At 42.1% G+C, this 22,597-nt stretch overlaps 1 protein-coding gene across 5 annotated transcripts in view; it reads left to right on the top strand.

Moving 5' to 3' along the window:
* Positions 1 to 22,597, top strand: part of PCDH11X (protocadherin 11 X-linked) — a 726,435-nt gene that overhangs the window by 92,372 nt on the left and 611,466 nt on the right. For all 5 annotated transcript variants that reach the window (XR_014506898.1, XR_014506899.1, XM_083422245.1 and 2 more), the window contains one exon: positions 6,527 to 7,110. Coding sequence is in view for 3 of the 5 variants with exons in the window: in XM_083422245.1 (XP_083278371.1) it covers positions 6,571 to 7,110 (540 nt within the window). In the remaining 2 variants the exon portion in view is untranslated. The remainder of the gene's footprint in view (positions 1 to 6,526; positions 7,111 to 22,597) is intronic.

Genomic DNA, 22,597 nt, shown 5'->3' with positions numbered 1-22,597 from the left:
GGAAAATAGCACAGTACACATTCCGATATGAATGCTGCCAGTACAGTTCTGTCATTTAAACACATATTACTAGAACACTTAAATGGCTGTTAACTTTAGTTTGATATTTTAAACTCATTCCCATTTTAGATGAAGAATTATTTTTTTCAAAAAAAAATATGAATCTATACGGCCTATTCTCTGTTGTGTAATGCTACATGAAAATGTATGTTGGGAAGTAAAAAAGAATGCTGATGAGACAGAGTAGCACAAATGGAGCATTAGGTTGTAGTGCATGTGACGAGTGCTTAAATATTATTCCTGTAGGAAATGTTTTGGGTCATGATTTCTTGGTTTTTTATTATTCTTCTACACAATTTGTCCTATGCAAATTCTTCCAAAATAGAGATTAAAGGTGACTGCTCAAGGCAAGGCAAGGCAAAGACTAACAAATTTTAAAGGCCATGCCAAGGAAGTAGAGGTATTTCTGCTGTCCATCCTTGTATGGAATTTGGATGTACTGAAGTCTGGAAGGTAGATGCATTGAGCAAAATTCCATTTGCTTATGCATATGAGCTATTTTGCTTACATTTCTACATCTGCAGATTCTTACTAAAGCTGATCCCTTAATTTGTCACATTACATTGGACAGCTCTCTCTCTCTCTCTCTCTCTGTGTGTGTGTGTGTGTGTTTGTGTGTGATGACATGAATAATTGTATGTAGAAATTCAAACCATTGGCCTATTTAGCTCAGCACTGACTATGCTGATTGGCCGCTGCTCTCAGCCCTACCTGGTGATGTCATAGAATCTTAGAGTTGGAAGGAACTCAAGGGTCATCTAGTTCAACTCCCTGCAATGCAGGAATCTCAGGTAAAGCATCCATGACAAGTGGCCATCCAACCACTGTTTTTCCTTGGAGGTTTCCAAGGAAGGAGAGCCCGTCACCTCTTGTGGGAGTCTATTCCACTGCCAAACAGCTCTTACTGTCAGAAAGTTTTTTCCTGACTGTTTAGTCAGAATCTCTTTTCTTGCAACTTGGAGCCATTGGTTTGAGTCCTACCCACCAGAGCACGAGAAAACAAGCATGCTCCCGCCTCCATGTGACAGCCCTTAAGATATTTGAAGATGGCTATCTTATCTCCTCTCAGTTGCCTCTTTTCCAGGCTAAACATATTCAGCTCCTTCAACTGCTCCTCATAAGGCTTAGTTTCCAGACCCTTGATCATCTTGGTTGCCCTCTTCAGCACACATTCCAGCTTGTCAACATCCTTCTTAAATTGTGGTGCCCAGAATTGGACACAGTAATCCAGGAGTGGTCTGACCAAGGCAGAATAGAGTGGTACTATTACTTCCCTTGATCTGGACACTATACAGTGGTGCCCCGCAAGACGAATGCCTCGCAAGACGGAAAACCCGCTAGACGAAAGGGTTTTCCGTTTTGGAGGTGCTTCGCAGGACGAATTTCTCTATGGGCTTGCTTCGCAAGACGAAAATGTCTTGCGATTCTTGAGATTTTTTCCCGCTCCCCACCCCCTTTTTCTAAGGCGCTAAGCTGCTAATAGCCTTTTAGCAGCTAATCCGCTAATCCCTTAAACCTTTAATAGCCGCTAATAGCCGCTAAACCGCTAATAGCGCTAATCCGCTAATCCGCTAATGGGCTTGCTTTGCAAGACGAAAAAACCGCTAGACGAAGAGACTCACGGAATGGATTCTTTTCGTCTTGCGAGGCACCACTGTACTTCTGTTGATGCAGCCTAGAATATCATTAGCTTTTTCTGCTGCTGCATCACACTGTTGATTCATGTTAAGCTTGTGATCCATCAAGACTCCTAGATCCTTTTCACATTTACTGCTAGTAAGCCAGGTGTCTCCCATCCTATATTTGTGCATCTGGTTCTTCCTGCCTAAGTGCAGAGCCTTACATTTATCCTTTTTGAAATTCATTTTGTTAGCTTGCACCCAATTCTCCAATCTGTTAAGGTCATTTTGAATTCTGATTCTGTCTTCTGTGGCATTAGCTACCCCTTCTAGTTTGGTGTCATCTGCACATTTGATGAGCATCCCCTCAATTCCTTAATCCAAGGCACTTATAAAGACGGTGAGCAACAACAGATCCAGGACAGAACCCTGTGCCACCTCACTTGTCACTTTCCCCCAGAAACCATTAATGAGTACTTTTGGGGTTCGGTCAGTCAACCAGCTACAAATCCACCTAACAGTTATCTTGTTCAACCCACATTTTACCAACTTCCTTGTGAGACTATTATGGTGGACTTTATCAACAGCCTTACTGAAATCAAGATACACTATATCCACAGCATTTCCCTGATCCACCAAGTTTGCAATTTCCTTTAAAAAACAAACAAACCCCAGATTGGTCTGCCATGACTTATTTTTGAGAAACCCGTGCTGGGTCCAAGTAATCACAGCATCCTTTTCTGAATGCTCACAGACCAACTGTGGAATTAGCTGTTCTAGGACCTTCCCTGGTATGGATGTCAACCTCACCCGTTGGTAGTTACCTGGGCCTTTCCTCCCTTTTTGAAGATGGGGACAACATTTGCCCACCTCCAGTCTGTAGGGACCTCACCTGTACTCCAAGAATTCTCAAAGATAATAAACAAATTACATCCACAAGCTCCTTTAGTACTCTTGGATGCAGCTCATCAGGCCCTGGATATGTGAATTTATTTAAAGTAGCTACGTAGGTGTCCCTTACTACCTCTTTTCCTATCTTGGGCTGCAGCTCCCTTCTTACATCATTTAGTCTGTTATCACCAGGCTGGGCATCACTTTCCTTTTGGGAAAAGTAGCTGTTGAGTCGTTCCGCCTTTTCTCTGTCACCCAACAGCATTTCTCCATCTTTCCCACGCAGAGGACCTACCACTTGCTTGTTCTTCCTCTTACTTCGGACATAGCCAAATAAACCTTTTTATTTTTAACCTCTATTATTAATAATAATAATAATAATAATAATAATAATTATTAAAATAATTATATATATATATAATTTATTATTTAGATTGTTGTTGTTGTTGTTAACGTCTCTTGATATTATTTTTAACCTGTCAGGATTGAACCTTCTGCATATAAAGCAACACCCCCTTCTCTGCATCTTTTGTTAGAAAGGGGAAGCTAGGTCAACTCACTGCCCTTTCTAAACTAGTCTGCTGTCATGTATTTTTGTTCAGTGTGCTTTTCATTATTATTGTGACAAACCTCATTCACCTTCCCAAGATAGATATATTTTTTGGGATTTAATTCCTCCCATCAGATTTGGGGCATCAGAATTTTGAGATATGACTCAAAATGTGTGTGTGGGAGGGGGAGTATTTTAGGATAAACATATATCTAGAAATGCATGCATTGAGATAAAATACATGTTTAAATAAAAAGTTTGTACATACTTTGTGCTTCTTGCTTCAGAACTATTGCTGTTTTCATCTTATGATTAATAGATTAATCAGCTAAGAATTCATTGGTAGGTTGATACTACAGTGGTACCTCAAGTTAAGAACTTAATCCATTCCGGAGGTCCGTTCTTATTCTGAAACTTTTCTTAACCTGAGGTACCACTTTAGCTAATGGGGCCTCCTGCTGCCGCTGCACCGCCGGAGCACAATTTCTGTTGTCATCCTGAAGCAAAGTTCTTAACCCGAGGTACTATTTCTGAGTTAGAGGAGTCTGCAACCTGAAGCGTATGTAACCTGAAGCGTATGTAACCCAAGGTACCACTGTACTGTGCTTGGTATTATTAGGTAGAATAGGTAATTTCAGTTTTTATTTTTTAAACATTGCTTCATTTTACTTTGTGTTGTTGTTTATGTGTATTGTAATACACTTTGCATGTTATTTTAATGGAAAAGTATAAGTATTTAATCTAATCTAACAGATGCTATCTGTTATCGCACCACAAATATTTCTGGAAGGGTATTTCACTTTCACTTAACTCTGTGTTGCCGGACAGTATGAGACACAAGGATGAACCCAATGAAGTGACATTTTGTTGGATTTTAGTGCCGATATTATAACGAGGGAAGGGAGTACAAGAACGTTTTCATACATATGAATTTGAAGTCTGAGTGTCACTGAGTTAGTGTACACCCCCCTTCCCTAAGGATTATCTCATCCTGAAGCAAAGTTCTTAACCTGAGATACTATTTCTGGGTTAGCAGAGTCTGTAACCTGAAGCGTTTGTAACCTGAGTTACCACTGTACTATAAAATAGCTTTAAAATAAATAAAACAACAAAACAAAATGATTGTAAGACATCAGAGATCCAAAATGCAGTGTCTGGAAAAGCAATAGCAACCTGCTAACTTAAATATTTTTTTTTCAATTAAAACACCCACATGTGGAGTAAATGTTTGTGACAAAAGAATGGGCTTGGCCTTGAGTGCTTGGCCAAGTGTCCACAATGTCATTCTTAGCTCATTATATCAGATCCTGCAGATAAAGGGATTTAAAGATTAAGAGCCAGTTTAAATAGGGAATCAGCGAGTTATGCCAGCCTGTACTATGGGGAGCTTGTTGCAGGCCCCGAAACATTGTGTAATCTAACATCCAAAGAAACTGAGAAATACATTTCTTTTGATATGGGGACATAGCCAGTTTGACATAAAACCACTTGTCATTTGCTATGCCCATTGCAACCTCCTGTTACTTACTAATGTGTTCTATCTGTTCTCGGCTGGGTTCTGCCAGATGGGTGTCACTCTGATCAGCTTTCTATGCCAGCCTGAGTTCTCATATGAGAAAACGGATAGAACTATCTGTGCTTTGGAGAACCCTTGAACAGCTTTGCTTTCTCTCTAGAGCTGGATACAGATTAAAAGAGGGAGTGTGTTTTTGTTTCCTCAAAGAGGAGGCCCAAAAGCACAGGAGCATGTTGGCAGAAGAACAAGGAGAATGGTAGGCAGCTGCTGATTGTTCCTAAATGGACTCGGCCCAGTATACCTGAAGGGGCATCTCCACTACTGTCATCCAGCCCAGACCTTGAGGTCCAGCTCCAAGGGCCTTCTGGTGGTTCCCTCACTGTGAGAAATGAAGCTACAGGGAACCAGGTAGAGGGCCTTCTCAGCAGTGGGGGCCCCCCATGGAATGCCCTCCCATCAGATGTCAAGGAGATAAATAACTACAACTTTTAGAAGACATCTGCAGGCAGCCCCATATAGTGAAGCTTTCAATGTTTGATGGTTTATTATGTTTTTATATGTGTTGGAAGCTGCCCAGAGTGGCCGGGCAACCCAACAAGATAGGCAGGTTAATAATAATAATAATAATAATAATAAATAATAATAATAATAATAATATTCTAAACCTTATTCTAAGACTAGGCATTTCCTTCTTTGGAAGAAGTGGGGATGGTCAAATCTATCAATATTGTTTTCTCATCTCACCCCTACCCTGGTTTTAAACTCAGTCGTCCATATTCCCACAGCAATTTGCATTTTAAAACAATTTCATGGTCATTTTCCCATAATTTTTTAGTATGAATTTCTCCTAATAAGCACAGTTATATGGAGTTTTGACTAATAATGCACATTTTTGCAAACGACCTTCTGTAGCATGATGCTTTTTTGTTTTATTTCAAGCAATTTTACGTGCACTTTCCCCTAGTAGATGTATCTGGGTACATAATTGTTTGGTTGGAGCATTGCACCACAGAATTCATAGAAGTGTGGATTCTGAAGTGTGTTTGTGCTTGCATATTGGTTTGAAGTATTTTCTCATTTGGAATTTGAACAAAATCAAATTTCTCCCCTATGTTCATCACTTTGCCTATGGCCAGGAAGCCTCATTGTGCTGCCCCGGATGTGTGGCAGCCAGGACCTCTGACTTACCAGTCAGCATCTTCCCTTGTCCCAAATTAAACTCTGTAATTCAGATCATTGGGATGCCTCAAAGTGGAAGAAGATGCACTCCAGCAATTCAGAATAAATAGTTTGGAATGACTTGTGTTAACAGCCAAACCACAGACTGAAAAGGAAGGAGGGTGGAGAGTGTTTGTATATGGTGTGTGTGGTATTGCAAATGTGAATGGGGAAAATACTTTCTTTACACACACACACACACACACACACAACCATGGGAAAGCAGCAAATGGTATGCAAACCGAATGTTGGAAACCTTTTGGGTGAGCACACCCAGATGGAATACTCTGGTGGAATTCCTTGGATGTATGACTTTAGCTCCTGGTTACAAGGAGATGCTGTGCTACCCTGTAGATGGTCCTCCCTCCCTCTCCCTGAAAACAAAACTTGTGAGGCGGTGGAATTGGCTGGCAATTGGCATGTATTGGCTGGAAGCCTTGCAAATACTAAACAATCTACTTCACTAAGCATTTACAAACAGTAAATGTATATTGATGTTTGCTTGTTTGTTTTTCACTGTGCCAGTGCTCATTGCGAAACAGCCGTTGCCAAATGATATGTTTGAATTTGCCGTTCCTTTTTTTTAAAAAAAACACCAAAACAGATTAAAACCTCTTATTAGGTTGCTGGCATTTCTTAATCTATTCTTCTCTTCTCATTTTTATTTCCTAGTTCTTCTTAGTGTTCGGTTGGACAACTCCTTAGCCATTCTGGAGATGGACTTGCTTTCCAGGACCTACCTCTTGGCAGCCTTATTAACCTGTATCGTGTTTCAGTCCGGTGCCCAGGAGAAGAATTATACAGTGCGGGAGGAGTTGCCAGAAAATGTCCTAATTGGCAATTTGCTTAAGGACCTCAACTTGACTCTGGACCCTGATGTGCCCCTTTCGTCACCCCTGCAGTTCAAGCTTGTGTATAAGACTGGGGATGTTCCGCTGGTGCACGTGGAGGAGAATACTGGAGAAATATTCACCACTGCCAACCGCATTGACCGGGAGAAGCTCTGCTCTGGCATTTTTAGTGAGAACCGCTGTTTCTATGAGGTGGAAGTTGCTGTCCTGCCCGATGAAGTTTTCCGACTGGTCAAGATCAGGTTCCTGATTGAGGATATAAATGACAATGCCCCTCTTTTTCCATCAACAGTCATCAATATCTCTATCCCTGAGAACACAGCCATCAATTCCCGGTATTCTGTCCCATCTGCTCTTGATCCTGACATTGGAGTCAACGGCATCCAGCACTATGAACTCCTTAAGGTGAATGTTGGTCCTTGTATCTCCCCTGAAAGATTCATCTCCATTATTTCCCTTTGAGTTTCTTAATAATTTCTAGGATCTTGCATTGCATTTAACTTTCAGCAAGGGGAGGAATAAGGAAAGATGGGGGTATTGATTGAAAGTGGAAAAGTGAAAATAAGACAGAGGAGTGGGGAATGGACAGGAGTGGTGGAAAGATAGTAGACGATTGAGTAGTAGTAGTAGTAGTAGTAGTAATAATAGTAATAATGTTTCACATATAAACATCTTAGCATTTTGGGATCTCCTCTCCCCATATTCCCCTTCTCATTTCTCATGCAATAAGGGATTTTCAAGTTTGCCTGCCTTATATGCATAATCTAAACTGGCGGAATGTGGTAGACTATATATGCTTGTGGGCTGCACCAAAGAAAGTGTTTTTATATGTGTGTGTGTGTGAGTATACATACAAATGCATTCACTCTGAGTCACTCAGGCACAATTCATGTGTTGCCTTGGCAAACCCTCTCTTCTGCATTTAACTACTCACATGAGCAGTCAATTTGTGTGCGAGCCTTTTGCTGTGGGTGCAGGAACCTTAGCTAGGAGAGAGGATGAGAAGAAGAATGACATCTTGCCACCCAACTACCTTTATAGCCATCATTGAATCCAAAATAAGCTGGATTTCCAGACATAACATTTTAACCAATCTTTGGCTTCCCATACGCTAAATATGTGGGGAAATTCACAACCACTTTGTGTGATGTTTTCCATTTCAGTACTAGTTAGTTTTAGACTGCCTGAGCTGTCAGTCCCATAAGAACTGCACGCTTGGACATTTTTCAAAACTCGCAGCATGCATATATATATATATATATATATATATATATATATATATATATCTGTCAAGGAGAAGCTGGAGGTAGGGATGTACTTAGTGAATGTGACCAGTAGCTCTGGCAGTGAAGCATATGAAAGCGAAGAAGGGAGCCCCGTGGAATAGTGATATGCACTGAAGCAAATTAACATTCTCGGAGAAGCAAAGAGGAAGCCCTCCATCTGACTGGCTCAATCAGCCTGCTTTGGTAATGCTTGGGTAGGTTAATAGTAAACGGAAATGAAAAGTTATTCACACACAGAGAAAAGAGCAACTGTAATGATGCCCATTCTGTAGAAACAAGCAGAGCATTTGACATTACAAATAATTTTGCGTGTGTGTGATGCTGAGGTGTCAGAGGCAGACAGTTTCTCCTTTGTTTCTTGATGAGCAAAATCTCTGGTGCACATTTATTGGTTGCTCAAGACAGGGTGTGATGAGGGGGCGGGAATGGTTTGCCAAAGATAACACCTGTGACTCACCAGGAAGGACTGAATTTTTGGTCTTTCAGATGTTGTTAGACTCTAGCTCCTATCATGACTGGCCTTTTTGGACTGATAGAAGATGTAGTCTGGATGCATGGTTCATCTCCACCAGGAGCTGTGCATTCAGCATTATGGGCCCAAGTTTATGCAACTCCATTTCAGTTAAGGTCAGGCAGACTCACTCCTTGCTGAATTTCCAGCACTTAGTGAAGTTTATTATTATTATTCCACCATGCATTTTAATTGGTCTGATTTTTATAGCTTTAACCAATTCTTACCCTTTCCATGTTGTATTCCTTGTTCCTCACTTAGAGATGATTGCCATTAAGTAGTAAATAAACAAATAAATTGCAGCGAAAGAAGTGGTTTTTAACTTCTGAATCTGCTTGAAAGTGAGATGGACCTTTGGTGGTGGATCACTGCCCTGCCCCTTTCAGCTGGCAGTGGTTCTCAAACATCTCAAGCAGTTGACATTCCTATCACTTGCTGCCTGATCCTTTCAGTGGATTTGTTGGGGGTTGAACTTGTTATCTTTTGCATGAATAACCTGTGCCTCTCCCCCTTTCCTTCGTTGCTTGTATATACCAGCTTCTATCTCCGGGGAACCTTTTGCTTGTGATTGGTGGCAGTCTTGGCTGTTACTGCTTTCTCTAGCTGATGATGAACCTTAATTTCACACAAGCTCAGGAGCTCCAAAGCCAACACGAAGCCCTTCTATTCAGAAAGGTTTCTCAATCATTTCAGTCAAAGGAGCAGTGGGGCCCTGCTGTGGTCAGTTCCCGATTGCGAACTTCCCATAGGCATTTTGTTGGCTGCTGCAAGAACAGAATGCTCAACTAGACAGGCCTTTGAAATAAATAGAACAGTCTTCACAACACACACCTCCTTTGTGTAAAGTTACACGGCCATGTATTGCATCTACATAGGGAAATAAGGCAGCAAGGTACAAAGGCTTGACACCACAGATCTGAATAAGGGAACAAAGGTGTGGGATATTATAACCACACGTAACAAACTGGGCAAGTCAGCTCCACCAAGGGGGAGTGTTGCATCATGCTTTCATGTAAGTAGGGAGATGATAGTGTTTCACTTCACCCAGCCAATAGTGTCCCTATTTTCCAGAGACATCCCTTATTTAGAGAGGCCATCCGGGTTTCTAATTTGATCCCAGAATATCCCACTTTTCCTTAGGATGTTTCCTATTTTCATCAGAGAAATGTTGGAGGGTATGCCCTGCCAGGGGGGTTGACAGCACTGCAGGCTAGACTTGGGGCAACATTGTTCAATCTTAAATGTGACTACCCTCACCAAACATTAGCTGTCTACCTGCCAGTGTGGGAAATCTAACAGCAACCCATCCCTCCACTGCGGACACATGCCACCAAGCCAGTGAAGCTTGAGGAACCTCCCCCCCCCAAAAAAAGAATAAACTAGCAAACAATGCCAATCAACTGATGGGCCAAAAAAAAAAAAAAGCGCATACACCCCACACCCAAAGGTGACCTGCCAATGCCTGGACTGAATGAAGTGGGATTGGTGGATGCCACCAAACCTCCAGAAGGCTGGCAGAGCTGGAGCTAGCTGCACTTGCAGCGGCGCACATGTTGTGCACCTGAGGGTGGGGCTATGGGGGCACGGCGAGCCGCCCATGGTGGGCTGCCTCCTGGGCGGTGGCGGGGGGAGTGAGCTGCGCCACTTTGCCAGCAGCCTTCCTCCCTTCTCTCTTCCTTTTGATAGCTCGGGTGAGGCTCCCCCCACCCCGGAAGCTGTCCAGGAGCGGGGGGCAACAGTGCGTCGGCCGCCCGTGACTCCCAAGCCTCCCCCGAGGTGTCAAAACAAAGGGGGAAGGCCACCGGCAAGGCAGCGCAGCTCTGCCCCCTTCCCCCAACAGCTCAGGGTAGAAGAAGAGTTTGGATTTGATATCCCACTTTATCATTACCCTAAGGAGCTAATATTCTCCTTTCCCTTCCTTTCCCCACAACAAACACTCTGTGAGGTGAGTGGGGCTGAGAGACTTCAAGAAGTGTGACTAGCCCAAGGTCACCCAGCAGCTGCATGTGGAGGAGCAGAGAAGAGAACCCTGTTCACCAGATTATGACTCCACCGTTCTTAACCATGGTAGGCTTGGGAGTTCTGGGCAGGCAGCATGCCAAATGTCACCCCCCTCAGTAATGACACTTGGTGTGGCTGCCCCCCACCACCCCCCTTCCTCCATCCCTGAAGGCCAGCAGAAGGTGTGGCAGGGTTAAGTAGCCAAACCTCAGCCCTACACAGCATACCTGAGCATGCATGTGGCAAGAGCTAGGTCTCCTTTCCCTAAGTGACTGCATAGACCACCTACTGCTGCAGCAGCTTCACTTGAATTGAACTATATATATATATATATATATATATATATACATATATATATATTCTGCTGACTCTTTGTCTTTGATTCTTTGCTCTAATCACTAGCTGCGTGCCAGCAGAAAGTAGGAATGGGCTGAAATGATGAAGTTTCTTTTTATAGATCACTTTACCCTGATACAGTGCTGGTGCTTTAAAGTGGCCCACTGTCTTGGTGACTCAGATGCAGACATGGTAAAAAAAGAGAGAGGCATTCCTGTTGCCCACTGGACAAGCATAATGAACAATGTAAAGAGGATCATAGCAAATCATTGCTCTTCTGTTGTAAGTTACCATCCCTGAATATTGCACTTTCCCCACCTGTGTATATCCCACTACCTTCTAGCCACACTGTACATGTGACATAGCTGCTGTGCCCATTTGAAGCTCAGCACACCTTCACTTTAATTTTTGTGGTGTGTGTTGTCTCATTACCCCCAGTTTATTTTAAATTAGTCTATACCAGTAAAATGCATTCTAGCTCTTCTAAAAAACATGGTTTGGGGAAAGATAGAATAGCCACAGGGAAAATACGGGATGAGCATGATTGGATGTGTGGATGCCCCGTTAAAAGTGAGTCAACAAAGCATTGCAGTTCCACACCCATCACCTAGCCTGGAAGCATCCTTCAGTTGCAAAGAAATGACTTAGCAGGGACAGCTTTAACTGTCTAGAACACTTTCTATTGAGAGAGGTATTCATGATGACTTGGCGGTGCTCTATGAAGATTGCAAATGTATTTGAAACCGTTTGCATGGATTTTATATATTTCCCTCTCTCTCTTTTTTTGGTGATTTACAGTAAATAGGTCATTGCAAATGATTTATTTAAAATGATGCATGCTTTGGCACTGTTGGGTAAAAATCCAATTCATGTGAATGGCCTGTGATGGAGAGAGGGAGGAAGCAGGATTAAAAGAGAGAGGCAGCAGGGCTTGGTTGATATAGGTGGAAGGGGAGCAAAAAGTGCTTTTGCAACTCGACTGCAGGAGGAAATGCTTCCAAGGAGGAAGAGGAGCCATTTAATAAATGAGGAGGCGATGACATTAATGAGGATTCTGAAATAGCTGAGCTTTTAGATTGCTCTTGGGCGGTGGGGGGGTGGGAAAATCTGACCTTTATCAAGCAACATAAAATATATGGCATGGTGATTTCAGAAGTAACAGAGGTTTTGCCAACCTGTGTAGAAGGCAAATAAGTAAAGAAATCGCTCATTAAAAGTTGCTTTGGACTGGAGTATAAATTTTGCTGGAGTGTCTAGCTAGGTGTTTGGAAAATAGCCTAAAGATTTGGTGTGAATGCATACTGCATCTATATAAAATAAACACATACAAACATGCACACATAGCTATTTATCTCTGTGCCTTGTACTGTTTTCTCTGGTACCAAGAAGCTCTCTGATGAGGCAGAAGTGGAGTTAATATACTGTATGCCTAGGAGTTTTGCATAACAGGTTCATGATAGTGCCATCCTGTACAAGTGTGCTTAGTAGGAAGCCCCATTAAGTGCAACAGGATTTGCTCCCATGCGGTGGTGTCTGGTGCCCATTGAAACTAGTAGGGCAGAATCCATGGAACCCAACAGTAGGTGGAGTTAGAACCAAGGAAAGGGAGAGCCAGCCAATTCACCTTTTGCCCTCCTCCTGCCCCACTGCCAAGTTTTACAAGAGCAACACAGGTCATCCAAATTTCCACTTGTCTTGCCTTCCCCCCCAGGTAAATCCAGTCTTTACAGCAAACATCAATAGGTTTTCCCATGGATTCATGTTTGCTCTGATTCAGCGCTAAATAGCAACTCTTCCTGGGGAAAGTGATGGGGCAAACAAAAAACTGCTTGGAATGCAAAAAACAAAACAAAAAAACTCTTTGCATTCTAGGCATGGGACAAGCAGAAGTGTGAATGAACCCTGAGACAAAGAAGGAAGAATCTACTCCCTAGCAGGCAGTGGGACAGACTGGATGAGGGCAGACTGGTTGGTGGGGCAGTGGCACATTTGCATGAATGGACCAGTGTCCACTGCTCCCAGGTATGTGTGTGTAGAATTACTGTCTTAGATTCTCTTGGGCAGTGGCTGTTTAGACCTGATCAGTGCTTTGAGTGATATATATGCAACAGGTCCATTGGTCTATTGATTAAAAGTAGGTCTGATAGTACTGGTGGTGGTGAGATGAGCTATAAATCAGGAAGTTTCCAGTCTGAATTTCACATTTGCTGTGGATTCATTAAGCGGACTTAGGCAAGTTCTCTTTTCTCAGTTCCTGATCTGCAGTGTGGGGATAATATTGAACTACTTCACAGGGTTGTTATAGGATAATAAGCTGCTGTGTGTGAAGCTCTAAGTATTATCAGGATGAACACCTCTATTAGAAGTGTTAGTGGTTTTTGCTGGTGCTGCAAAACCACAAAGGACTGCTTAGTGAAAGCAGCAGATCTTTCATCAATTTGGCCCATGACATCTCCTTACTACCATGCTACAGGTGATCTGATGGTGTATTTTTGTTTTCTTATCTTCTTGTGGCATGGGAGGAAGGGCTTTGTCTATATAGGGAGGACCTTATCATTGCTTCTATGTGCCTGGGGCAGTAGTGTTGCCAGGGCCACACAATATTGTGGGGCACAGGAAGAAGCTCCAAATTAATGGCTTTCATGCTGCTGCCGAAAAGAAAAGAGCTGGTTGTGCACGCACTCTGGGATTTGGCATATTTGCCTTCCAAAGGTTGTCTTTTGTTCATGGTCAGAATTTGACTGTGTGTCTTTTGGAAGCAGGTTGCTTCGTGGTTCTTACTGGTTCTGTGAAGCAACTTTGTGCTCAGTTCCCTTGCTTGAGCTTTTGGAAAGCTTAAAAGTGGGACCTGCAACACAAGCTTGCTGAGGAGGAAATCATTTTTAAGCCTGTCAGTCTTTCCCTGCATTGAACCACCATTTGTTTTGATCACTCACTTAGGGCCCAGTTGCTCATCCATTTCTTAAATTAAAAATATCCAACAAATTATATATAAAGTTATATGCAAAGCATATTATTATAGATATATTATATATGGAAGAAGCAAGCCCCATGTGGTACTATATCTTCTACATACTTTTAGTAAGTATTAATAGATAACTATTTTAGACAGTTATGTGCATTGTTGTATGCATCTGTTTATGTGCTGGTTGCTTTAGGAAACCCAGAGTGCATATGCATATACTATTCTATTGTGTGCATAATAGCACATGCAATGATGCATGTAAAATGTGAAAATAGTTCATATTTTAAGCTGAACCAGTGTGTGTGTTTGTGCGCGCGCGCACACACACACACAAAATGGCAGTTACAAAAATCTGCTCAACACCAGGAATATCAGAATATTCCATCACTATCCAGGTTGCTATATTTCATTCCTTTCCTCTTTAGTTTTCCATGATTTTCCCTCTCCCATACTCAGCCAGAATTCTGTCACTTGTGATCATAAGCCATTTGAGTGTTCCCTCCCTTCTCCCCCTGAAGATTTGGGTGCTGGTGGTACTCCAGTAAGCTTTAGGGTCCCTCCTATTAATATTGCCTTCGTGTGTGGGGGTGATGACGACTTTCACCACATAAGGCATAAGGATCCACACTTTGAGAATGACTTCACTATTAGCATATAGGATTCACTCTGCAGTTGTGTCTTGGTTCACAGCACCTGCTAACTGCTTGTGACCCAGTGTATCCTGGATTTGCTATCTTAGTGCCCCTCCATGTGTCCTTTCTATTCTGCATTCATGATGATTTGTGCTCATGGTGGTATTGAACTGTTCATACACATTCCCACTTTCAGTACTGTTTGCACCTGTTTTGGGGTGGGATACCGCTTTGCTTCCAATTGATGCAGGTACCATAACATCCTACTGCAAGTGTTCTGGGTTGTTATCAGTGTTGTAAATACACTATTATTGTGTCAGTGACACAAAAATTCATCCAGAGGGGCCTTTAATGAGTGTGTGAATGGAGAGTTAAAACACACGAGTCCGACTCCTTCCAGTTCTAGGTTCTGTGAATTGGATTTGGGTTTGGGAACAGAGCATCTCAGAGGGTAAAAGATAAACACTTGCTTCCATTTCATTGCTCCAAGGAACATTCAAAACTTGGTCCAAGATCTACTGAAGTCTAGTGGGCTTTGTATCACACAGTAGTGTAGCAATAGTGCTGATGCAAGTAGTAGTATAATACATTATAAATTTGTAGCCAGTACATGTAGATGCCGACTACAGCAGACTTGGTGCCCTTGCCTATATTTAAGAATGAACTTTTCAACTCATTAACATTATCAGTGCTTTATGCTACAGCCAATTCTGCTCTCAGACCTCTCCAAATACTCCGTCAACCTCCTCTCCACTTTTAATAAACTTAACAGTGGTTGCCGATGATTGCTTGAGGCCAATGTCTTGAGATGGCATGCTAATTATGACTGTCTGTGCCTATGTGCCAACCAGCTGGAGAGGGTAAAAAATCACACTGACCAGGCATATAGGCATTTTTAAACACTTGCTTCACTTTATTTAAAAGTGGCATAAGCAACATAAATTAAATAAGCAAAAGGGAAATGAATGTTTTGGATGGAGAACTTGTGGCCTTCCAACCCTAGAAAGCATGGCCAGTGGTCAGGGATGATGGGATTTGTAGTCCAGCAACAACAGTTTCCCCACTCCTGCTTTACTGCATGCAATCGCTGAAAAAGTGCAGAACCTGACTTCTAGTCTGTTATGATCCAAAGTTTGTTGGAAATGTACTGTGCAGGGGGTTGGACTAGATGACCCTTGGGATCCCTTCCAATTCTATATTTCTTTGATTCTGTGATTCTGTTAGCTACCAGGTGGAAATGCAAAACTGCATCGGTCTTCATCTCTCTCCATGAAGTGAAATCAATTAGCCAAAGAGAAGTAGTTTAAAATTGCTCATTTTGTGTAGCATTCTGCAACCTGCCCTTCTTAGCAGCAGATATTGAATGCCCTTGTGTACAGGTTTGCCTACTTCTTATTAAGTGCAGAGTAAGTTCTGTCCCGACTTTAACCTTTAGCGATATTTTTTTCAGGGCAGACTGCTAAACATAACCAGTTGTTGTTGTTCTGCTTTAATTCAATCAGCAATGTGATTCCCCACAGGAATATGCCGCAGACTCAATATATTCATGGACAGGCATGTCATGCTGTGATATCAATTCCCCACAATGATTATAGCAGCATTTTCCCTTAATTTGAAGGATCTGTGTATCAGATTTATAGCCCCACTTGCAACTTTGTGTAGTGGTTCCATCTCCCAAGATTTTTTTGATTTTTTTTGTGTGATGCTTTGAGCTATTTTCTAAGTACAGTGCTGGCCTGGAGAGCTAGAAATAAAAGTGGCACTTTGCTTCTAAATAGATTAATTTGATAGCCATATATATATATATATATATATATATATATATATATATAATCACACACACACACACACACGAAGGTTTTTTTTGGCAGGAAGGCACCTTCTACTGTAAATTCTCTAGGATGAAAAAAAACCCTCTTAAAGCAGTGAAACTGAACTGGGATTATGTTTTCTTCTCTCTTTTTGCAGAAATGTCCATTGATCCCTCCATCCCTTAAATGGTGTGTGATGTTCATTCCCACTGAAGGTTGCACACTCTGATAGACAATGCCAGCAGATGGAGGGTTGTTGTGATAATCTACCTAATTTGATTGCCAACTCAAATGTTGCTGCTCTGTTCATGGGGAACATGTACCCCAAGCCTTCTTTATGGCCTGGACATCCATTCTATAGACTGGGAGAAATGACATTGCTATTGTCTCCAGCTCATGGAAGTTAAAAAACAAATGCCATGCACAGCTGGTACTTTGAGTGTGGCACTAGGTTGAGTGTGTGGTTCTAGGTTATGACCAAATGGGTGCTTGAAAGTCCAACCACTCTGATTCATACCTGTTTGCTTTCCTGTGTTACTAACACTCACAAAATCTAGGCCTGAAACCACCGTTCAGTTCCCAGCCTTTTGAAACAAGGGTGATTGATACAGGATAATAACACCTTAAAGATTAGCAAATTTGTCATGGCACAAGATTATGTGGGCTTCAGTGCACTTTATCATATACGTAATAGGTTTATAAAAACACAGGAATCTGCCTTAAGCCCAGTCAGACCATTGGTTCATGTAGCTCAGTATTGTCCATACGGACTGGCAGCAGCTCACCAGAGTTTCAGGCAGAATTTTCCTCCAGCCTTACCTGGAAGAAAATGATGATGGAGATTGAATCTGGGACCTTCTACATAAAAAGCAGATGCTTTGCTACTATGGCTATTCACCAGTGTTATATTGAGGTGCACACATTCTGTTTATTTTATTGGTGGTGTACAATAAAACCATTAACACACCGTAAAACAAAAATATGAGGGTTTATTCGTGTGTAACAGTGAGGTCAGAGGAAAATGAAACACAGAAACTACAGTGATAATGACTTAGTTAAGAGCAGCAGTTCACATAGCCCAGGCAACCTGGCATTGGTCTAATCACATGTAGAGTGATTTGAAATCCTCTGTGGCGGGGATTTCCCAGTCCAGGAACAGCTACAGCTGTTGAACTAATCAGTTGTTAGCAAGAGGCACTTCTAGCCACTGAGGAGACCTGAGCCTCCAGTGACAAAAGTGGATCCAAAAGCACCCCAAAACTGTGAACCTGCTACTTCAGAGGGAGTGCAACTCCCCTGTGACCCTTTTATAATGTGCAGTTGACTTGACAGAGTGTCAAACCAACATTCCGGTTGTCTTCTGAGTTTGCGGCTCCAAGATCCCTTTGCCACTTGCTTCCTAAATTTCTGCCTAATTTTAAGCTTTTAATTATATTTTAGCCAGTAATATTTCTGTTTCCCCATGATTTTTGCATGACTCTGTATATAAACATTGTATATAATGGCACTGTATATAAACATTGTGGAAGGAGATGTGCATCCACTGTCCCCCTACCCAAAACACGCATGCACGCACACACACACCACTACTTGTGAACAACAGAAAAATGTAGATATGAGCCCAGGATTATAGACTGGAGCCAAGCTTGTGGTTAAATCTAACTTTATAACACCTCAGTTACATAAGAAATCACTGTTTATGAGCCGAGCAAGCAACTCTGATTCAAATTGATTGGGCAATGGAAAATAACAACAGTAGAGAGGAGAGAAGGACATACAAAATTAATTTTTATGGCCTAGAGGACATGATTTTTCTTCACCTTATGCCATCCCTGCTCAGAGCTATGTATTGCTGTTAATATCTGAAGCGGGGAGAGAAGAGCGGAGTGGGGGAGAGAGAGAGAAAGCACAGACAGGCAAATGTCAGTTGCAAACGCCACCCCTGTGGCAGACGTAACAGCCTAATGGAATAACTCCACTGCGACTCGAAAGTAAATTGAATCCCCTTTACAAGGGGCCTAATGTTTCACTTAGAGGACTGTTGCCGCCACACCAGCTTACTGCTTTCTGCCACCTTCAGGGGAGGGGGAGTGGAAATGGTAGAGCGATAGCTTTATTTAGCCTGAATCAAAGCCGGGGTGCAGAGTGACCACAGCTCACGTCACTACCTTTGGAAATTCATCTTCACAAGCCCTCTTCTCATGTGCTGGCAGTTGGGAGGAGAGGCAGAGAGGACAATAAAGTGGTATACTGGCTCTTTAAGTAGGTCACTGATAGCCTAGGGTGGTTGTTATCAGCGTCCACCTTATGTGGAAAACAAAACCTGTCAATGTGAAGCTCCCTCTACTTGTAAACAGACCTTTATTAATGCTGACAGGACTTGTTGAAAATTATGGAGTTTGACACAAATAGGATTAGGTAACTTCTGACTTCATTATTCTAGGAGTATCAGATGCCTCCGGTAAGTGTACAGTAACCTATTAATACTGCCCACCCACCCCCAAATGTTATGCGCTGTGGGAAATGGCTGTGAATATTTCTTTTCCCTCCCCACCCCCCACAGATCAGGAAGAAGGAGCTGCTTCCCTGAAACTGAATTAAAATGTATGCAGGAATTTCCAAGGAATCCACCTTGTTTAGAGCTGCAAACCAGATTGGACAGATTTGGCATGCTTGCTGATCACCATGTCGTACTGCAGAGAATAGCTTTGGGCAGGGCTGTAGGTCACTGAAAGAGCATGTGCTTTGTATGCAGAAGGTCCCATGTTCAGCAGCTGGTACAAGAGGCTGGTGAAAGAAATCCTCAGAAACACTGCCAGTCAGTGCTGACAATATGGAGGTCCAACTTTGTAAAAAAAGAGTTTTCCTGGGTTCCTGTGTTTGCTGTGGGGACAGGATATTTTGTCTGAAGAGATTCCACCAGGTTCCACTACTGGATTGCTGATTGAAGTGAAGGTTTCCAGAGTAGGCTCTACTTCCATCTCTTTAGCTTAGTAGTGAAGTAGTAGAATGTTAGCTTTTCATGCAGAAGGTTTCCGGTTTAACCGAAGAAGGAGCAAGCTTGTTTTCTACTGTTCTAGAGGCTAGGACATGAACCAGTGGGTTCAAGATACTAAACACCAGGAAGAAATTTCTGTCAGTAAAAGCTGTTCGACAGTGGGTGATTGTGGACTCTCCTTCCTTGGCGGTGTATAAGCAGAGATTGGATGGCCATGCGTCCTGGATGTTTTAGTTGAGATTCCTGCATGGCAGAGGGGGTTGGAACGCTTGCTGTCCCTTCCAGTTCTGTGATTCTATGCTGTTTACTGGTATCCATGTGGATTCTCTGCACGTTTCAAAATCTGAACACATGCCTCTTTCATAGCCCTGAGTTTCCCTTAACATTCACACTTCTTGGACTCATGAGTTCAAGTTTTGACAGATCTCTTGCACTGTTTAGACATGAATTCTTAAAAGGCCATTATTGGCTATTCCCCAGCTAGCTAGCGGAGTGTGCTGCAAGCGATTGAGCTAGATCCAGCAAAGGAGCTGGGAGAGTTTCTTACTAGGTCTGAAAAATGACACCTGGAAGACAAATGGGAGCTGTCATAGCTAAGCCTCTGAGGAATGCCTTCCTAGCTCAGTGGCTTTACATAGCTAAATCTCAGAGTGCCGCATCAAAAGGTTCACACCCTGAAGGTGCTTACAGGGGGTTCTTGCTGCTGTCAGGAGTCATAGCTACTGCTGATCATAAATCCATTTTAAACATCTTTCTCATCTCAAGGCTCTGGAAACTTACAGAGCAACTTCTATGGGCTTTATTGCCACGTGCCCTGTAAACGGCCCACCACGAATGGCTGTCAGCTGTGCATACCTGAAAATGTGGCTGGTTGTGCCATTTTTAAAATTCCTTTTGAGCACTTTTTAAATCAATATTTTATTAAGAGGATTTCATTTGTAAAAAGATAGAGGGGGGAAAAGAAAGAAGAAAGTGAGTGAGAATGAAAAAAGAAAAGAAACAATACTGTTACATTACCGTACATTAATATACAAGAATAAGTATATTCTTATTATCCTAATACACATATACTTTTTTGTGTAAACTCATTCCAAATATCATTGTATTTATCCAAAGAAAGTCTGCATCTATAAGCTGTCTGTTCATATGTTGCCAATGTTGTCATGTTGTCAAGCCATTGATTAAGGGAAATCGTATCTCTATTCTTCCAGTTCATCTGTTTCAGTCTCTTGGCCACCATTAGGGTGTGCAGAATCCATTTTTGTTTTCCTGTTGTCAATTTCCATACAATGTTCAAGAGCATATTCACCTCTGGAAATCTAAAAAAATTCCATAGTGTCTTTATATAGTCAAGCACATTCTTCCAAAGCTTAGTAAGTGTAAAATATAGTATGTTTCAAAGAAACATTGTCCGTATTACATCTCCAATAATCTTTTGGAACGCTTGAAGATTATCAGATGAACACACACAGAGCTTGAATCAACAAAATATCATTGAAATTACTGGTACCTTTCCCGCTCACCCAACATTGATGTTTATAACCCAAATTACATATGATTGTGTTTTAAGGTTTTGTCTGATCTAATTTCATCCTCTCTAACATGTTTCGTAATAAGTTTCACTATTCTTGTCCACTTCAAACCCCACTATGGTCTTCACATATGGGAAATAACTTTATATACAGACTAGAAAAGGTTTTCAGTCTTTAAAAGCTTTTAAATTTGCCATCTCTGCATAGCCTCCAACATTTCTCCACTGAAAAGAGGAACATCCTAAGGGAAAGTGGGAGATTCCAGGATCAAATCAGAAACTGGGATGGCTTCTGTAAATCAGGGATGTCCCTGGATGGCTCTGTTTCTGGATATTCCAAGATTTTCATCTTGGAGGCTCTGTTTCTGGATATTCCAAGATTTTCATCAACCATTCTTCCTTTGAGAGTGTTTTCTCCTCCTTCCATTTCTGAGTGTTGAGAATCCTTGCTGCTGAAGTCACATACATAAATACAGTTGAGGATTTCTTTGGGATTTTGCTGTCTAGTCTTAATTTCATTATATATTATGTCCCACGGGTCTTTGAGAAGACACTGTTTTATATTGGGAAGCGTCCTTAGAATATAGTATATAAAAAGGTGTGACAAAATGCTTTTAACAGTTTAAATTCACAGCATTGCCTACATCTGACCTGCCTTCCACCTTCAGACAGTTATCGGCTTGAGGAAACCTGAAAGCTTTATTAAGGAAGTCAGCACAGTGTAGGCATTACCCAGAGTACAGGATACACAATTCATTAGTCTACAGCAGAGCAGGGCAATTGCAAACCAAGGACATTGAATGAGAAAAGCCCATTGGTATTCTCTGTGTTCAGTATAAGAAGATACCTTATGCTGGCCCATCTTTCTCAGTAGGGTTGGCACTCAGTGGCAGTGGCTCTCCCCTTTCAGACAGCAGCTTTCAGACAGGGAATTTCCCCCAGAGCTACCTGGTGATGTCAGGGATTGAACAAGGGACATTCTGCATGCAAAGCAGATGATCTTCCAGCGATCTATAACCTTTTCCCCAGTTTACAATCATGCTACATAGATGGTGCTAATGATGTTATTGGATTAGAATCCCCTACCTGAATCTCATGGAACCTTCAGCACTTATGGAAAAGAAATGGTACGTTTGTGATTGTCCCAGCAAACAGACCTGCTGCTTCCTCTGCTGTGCTAAAGTGCCTTGACCTCTCTTGACAGCGCTGGTGGTCTCAGATCTCAAAGGCAATTATAGTATTTGAAAACTATGCTTATTGTTGGTTGGTACCATGGTCCTTTAGGCATCACAGCTGGGCAAAATAAAATAAAATTCCAAACTGTCAGGTTCTGTTATCTTAACATCTCTTCAGGGCCCTGTCTAAGGACTGCAAGATAAAACTTTCCTTCCAGGCATAGAGAATAGAGGGGCTGGAGGCCAGGAGTTGATCAGTGTATCCCTTGACTTCCAAGGCAGTGATTTTCTCACTAGCTGTCAAGGAGAAGTAGTGTCCAGCTTAAGCTTGTCTTCGTGTAGTAGGGATGATAGGCCAAAGCTGGAAGGGACAAAACTGTCGCGTGGGATCCTATACTTCATCTGTCTTAACATGAGCACAGTCTTTTGCTGATGTCCAGGGAAATCACGTATGCTGGGTGTTACGGATACAGTAATTCTCCCCACGTGTGGTTCCTAAAGGAAAAGAGTTTGCTCATTGAACCGCCTTGTAATTGGCAGTTTTTCAAAATCTGAACTTTTCCTGCATCTTTCTTTTTTAAACCTCCTAAAATTGGATTAAAATGTACGTTTCCTCTGCAGGAAAGGTAAAACAATCAATAACGTG

Source organism: Podarcis tiliguerta (assembly GCF_965153285.1).
Source record: "Podarcis tiliguerta genome assembly, chromosome: Z".
Classification (NCBI taxonomy): domain Eukaryota; kingdom Metazoa; phylum Chordata; class Lepidosauria; order Squamata; family Lacertidae; genus Podarcis; species Podarcis tiliguerta.
The sequence above is the reverse complement of the archived record's forward strand: the minus strand, read 5'-3'. Positions and strand labels throughout refer to the sequence as shown.